At 30.2% G+C, this 5,110-nt stretch overlaps 1 protein-coding gene across 2 annotated transcripts; it reads right to left on the bottom strand.

The window, feature by feature from the left end:
* Window positions 1–564: 564 nt before the first annotated feature.
* Window positions 565–4,178, bottom strand: LOC100575502 (EF-hand domain-containing protein D2-like). 2 transcript variants are annotated; one of them, XM_016808561.2, is made up of 5 exons: window positions 3,601–4,164; window positions 2,966–3,526; window positions 1,715–1,862; window positions 748–864; window positions 565–681 (listed from the first exon to the last, which is right to left on the bottom strand). In XM_016808561.2, exons 2-5 carry the CDS (start codon window positions 3,112–3,114, stop codon window positions 664–666), a joined length of 432 nt encoding a protein of 143 aa, XP_016664050.1. In that variant the 5' UTR covers window positions 3,115–3,526; window positions 3,601–4,164; the 3' UTR covers window positions 565–663. The 2 variants fall into 2 exon arrangements, with proteins under 2 accessions (XP_016664050.1, XP_008188208.1); XM_008189986.3 differs by having other exon boundaries at window positions 631–681; window positions 748–843; window positions 2,966–4,178.
* Between the last annotated feature and the right edge of the window lie 932 nt (window positions 4,179–5,110).

Raw genomic sequence — 5,110 nt, forward strand, 5'->3', positions numbered from 1 at the left:
AGAAAAATATTCTGCTTTGGAATAAAAAATTAAAACTCCTATGTTGTCATTCAAAAAAGTAAAAAACTTAAAAAATTATAAGGATAAAAAATATTTAAAAATATAATTTTTTAAGAAAAACTTTGTTTTATAAATGACTTGAAAGTATGTAAAAAAATATTTTCAAAAAAACTTACACTTTTTGAAATAATGAATGTTGTTTGATAAAAGAATCACCCTGTATTGTCTATTTATGTTCTGTAAGTGTTGCATTAGCAACCAATCTTTTTGGATGTAACAAGAATAATCTGAAAAAATAATGTAATAATATGTTATTTTTATTTAGTATAGTGTCATTCGCTCTAAAAGGTGTTTATGGTGTATAACATAAAACATAACGTTTATTATTTATAAGTTAAACTAAAAATTTATTATACATTTTAAATCATTGTAGTTGTAGTAGGTAAAGATGATTTTTATAAAAATATTAACAAATTTCTACTGAACTCGTACAATAAAATTGTACTTAACTTGTTATGTTAAAAATATTTAACATTACCTATTTGACAAATATGTACAAAAAAATAATTATCAAATTTATGATTTTTTATTTTATTTTCATTGGACACTAGTAGATTAAACATATTTTTTTTTAAATACATTTTTCAAAAACTGCTGCTCTGCCTATTTGAAATATTTAGCCTGAAAAAAAATAGAAAGAAATATTTAATATCTTTCGTATTCAATTTAATTTGATCAGTAGTGTACCTTTGCCTCGAAGAAGTCTCTTACACCTTTAATACCAACTTTGTTAAAGTCTACTTTTTCTTGTTTGGCCAATGCACGTTGACAGTACTCCAAAGTCTTACGGTTTGTCATAACAAACTTAACAATATTAATAACATGTTTTTCTTTACTTAGTTTAATAAAACATTTAAATTTAAATCAATTACTTTAATTCAAAAAAATATCAAGTTTTAAGTTAGATATATAAATTTAAGGTATTCGTTTGGTATGTGACCTAAAGGACTGATAATTAATTTAAAAACAGTCAAATTAAAAATCATAAAATTATGTTAATAATAATTTAATTAATAAATTAGTAATACAAATATAAAATTATACAGGATTACATTTAGGTAACAATGTCAAAATCAGTCAAACAAAATATCAGGTAAAAAATTGTTTAAATGCACAAAGGGTACCCACCTATAACATCATTATGTCAAAACTATTAAAGAAACTATATTATAAATATTGTATTTCATTTTTAAAATATTTTTAGCAATAAAGTTTTTTGTATAGATATTACTTAGACATATATATATATATATATATATATATATCTTAAATCGTGATCTTAGCTGTTAATAGATCGGTACCCGTACATAATATAGATAATCGTCTTGGTAGGTCATATACCGTGCCTTCGATAATTCAGCGTTGCTGTAAGCGTGATATATGTGATGAGAAAGTATGATGAATATGATTGTGATTGACCAGCATGTTTCTAACCTGCTGGAACCGCTGTTTAGTTCGCTAGGTTGTGATCAATATGATGAATTAAAAAACGACATCTACCTATCACAAGCAGGGTAGTTTTGCGCTGAATTAAAAAATGACAATTTATAGTTGCTGACGAAGCGTTACAGCAGCGCTGAATTATCGAAGGCACGGATACTAAACTTGATTTTCAATTGGTCACATACTAAAAGAATACTGAATATCAACATACTTCTCTAAAAGTCAATTTTCCATCCTTGTCTTTGTCCACATCATCAATTAGTTGACTCAATGAGTTTTCAGTCCACGGAACTCGACGTTTGATCATCATTCGTTTCAATTCATTCCGACACAGATATCCATCTTTGTTTGCATCATATCTATGTGCAAACATAATAACATTATCTTAAAATAATTATATACAAAGTAGGTAACTTTGAGGGTTTCATTCACGGACAGTGTCCCTCACTCCCTCCACTTATTTATGCATGCTTAGTAGATGAACTAATAATGACAATATTAAACTTATTATACTATATCTGTGTATAGGTTGATTGTATATTTCTAAAAAAAGTATATACCTATTTTTAAAGAATTTACGCAATCACTATAATATGACGTGTGACCCGGGTGTTAATAATAATAAAAAAAACATTAACTTATTTTTTACTGAATTAAGACAAGAACAATTTTCACTATACCTATTAACTTTTATTGTTTATCGTTAACATATATTATTTGTTAACTACTAGTATTTTGCACGCTTGTACAGCTCTGTGCAGCACTTGACTGAAAAATGGGCGTCTTGCCTACATATACTTATTAATTATTACATGTCTTTACTTTTTATCTACGACGAACACGGTTCTAGTACTTCTACTTTCTAGGCATAATATATAAACTACAAGGTATGATCATAGCTTTTTGATGGTCAGATCATTCGGTAAGCTCTTTAGTAGTTTAGTGTAGAGTTATAATAATATGGGTACGTAATCAAGCGAAGTCGTGTTGCGCGGAATTGAATTAAATCTAGAATTTTTGCGATTATACCTACCTACCGTATTATGTTGTTTATATCATGTTTCTAGGTCACTATTTGTACGGTCTTATAAAATAATTTAAGTTACGTAAAATAATCAAATGAATATTTTCTATTATTTTTAAATCGTAAGAAATTTATACCTATTTAATTTTAATTTTCCATGATGAACATATTGTAGGCTATAGCCTATAGTTTAATATAGACCTATAATTAACCAGTATAGTTTTAATCTATGAATATGTATATAATATAAACCTGTATATTATGATTATATGAAGTAGAAACTTGTAATAAAGTAGGTACAGTTCGGTAGGTAGTTATAAATTAGAATAATAGTAATTTTTATCGAGCACACAATTCATAACATAATAATATTTATGATAAATGATAATCTACCCATATGCGCGTTTAAATCGCATAGGTAGGTCACCTATAACGTACTGGTTAAAAATGTCTTCGATCTTTCGAATCTGCGCCGGACTGAACTCTGAGAATTCCAAATACACCTGTCGCTTGGTCGTGTTGGATGCGTATTCATTAGCGGTCAGTGCACCGCCCTCGCCGTTCGAATCAGACGAATCTTCCTGCATGGTCGGTACCTATAGAAGGCGGAACGGAAGGGTTCGGATCGGAAAGAAGTGTTGTGAGCCGAAAATGCGTAAATACAACAGAATTTTGGATATGAATGAACGACAAGAAACAAAAACCTACGAAAGAAAAGGTATATTGGACCTGCTTGCGGTTGACACTCCGTATGTTCACGAGTTATTCTCTGTCGTGCAATACTTACGGAATAATTGAAGTATTTTTTAAATATTTATATTGCGTTATACGCAACTTAATTGTATAATACGAATTATGTGTAAAACAATAAACTTATCCGAGAAAAGACACTTTACTGTGGTATATTACTACGCCTATCGTCGTTTCCCCGTCGAGAGGGATGTTTGGAATATGAGTCAGTCTGACATTCTGTAGCTGTAGTCACGGCGTGTAACGTCACTATAATAATAAAAACATATAAAAAGCACTCGGCACACGTAACTGCCATGTAACTATAACACATATTATTATACATTGTAATTTTAATCGTCTTGCCATTTTGTATGTGCATGTTTGTTATTGTGTTTATTCACATTACTTCGACGTCGTTTAACGGCTGATAAATCCAACTGAATGTGAATGAATATACGTATGTACTATATGTGCCTATATTATTATGTACGAAGGAAAACGATTGTTCGATGGTGGTCATTAGATACGTAGTATGAATAACATTATGATTAATCGACAGCACATTTATCGAAGTGTTGAATTATTTTATTTATTTTCTTTTATTGAACGGCATGAACGCAGTATCAGATTTTAGAGGCGGTGTAAGCCTTCTTTATTTTGACCGTTTTTGTCTTTTTACCGTTAAGGTCCGTTTTCTTGGTACCTACCTATCACACATTTTTGGTAAAATCTAGACTCTATATAGACTATAAATGTGATAGATGGATGGATTTCTTCAGTTAGATACTTACATAATAATTAATCGCTTATAATAAGTAGGTGGGTAACTCATAGAAGATCTATTTGCAACTATTTATTCTATATGGCACTATTGAAGTAACCCATCTTAGAGATGATTGTTTTGAATCGTTGGCAACAGCCATAATTTTTTCTATACATTTTTATGTCGTAAAAAATTTAAAATGTTTAATATTTTTGAACTTTTTTTTTATTATTATTAACATTATATGACTCAAACTTTGTTCAATTCGTTATTTAATATTCGGTGTATGGTGCTCAAAATGTATCTTAACTTTTCGGTTGCCTTCAATAAAAATTCTGATTCGCAGCAGTATATTATTAGGTAGACAATCTACCTGTGGTTGATCGCGGACCCCGTGCTGTTTGTACGTAACTTTATAATTTAACTTTAAAGTAGGTATCAGAGTTATATCAAGTATGTTACTGAACTCCTCCTAAACGGCTGGACTAATTGTGAATGCCGAGTCTGTCGACCAACATTTCCTCCTCGTCCACGAAGACGTGGCATTGCTTTATATAGGTACGTCACTTATATGTTCGTATGATACGCTCAATATTTACGTAATTGCGTTACATAATATAATATCAAAACACAGCGTACAAAAACAATTTAATGCATTGAATGAATACACTGATTTCACGGCAACCAATAATTATTATTATAATAGTTTTAAAACCCATGAAAACCATTTATAAACAAAAATGTCCACCATAAATCTCCAAATTCCCGTTTGAGCACATCCTCTGGTTGGACCTAGGGGGATTATTTGTGAATCTAAAAAATCCGGGGCGTCACCCAAACGCAAACAAAAAAATTCATTCAAATCGGTCCAACCGTCTAAGTGGAGTTCAGTCACAACACACGTACAGTCGAATTATATATACAATGTGTCCTGGGGCGAAGTGACCAGCCGCCGTCATATGAAAGTATACCTAAAATGACGAAGAAATAACCTTTAAAGTAGGGGGTCTAACTTTTTTTTTTTTTGAGTTATGGGCAATTTACGTTTTTTTTAAACCAAACCAAAACTACCACGGATTTTTTTATGT

Source organism: Acyrthosiphon pisum, chromosome A1, assembly GCF_005508785.2.
Source record: "Acyrthosiphon pisum isolate AL4f chromosome A1, pea_aphid_22Mar2018_4r6ur, whole genome shotgun sequence".
Lineage (NCBI taxonomy): Eukaryota > Metazoa > Arthropoda > Insecta > Hemiptera > Aphididae > Acyrthosiphon > Acyrthosiphon pisum.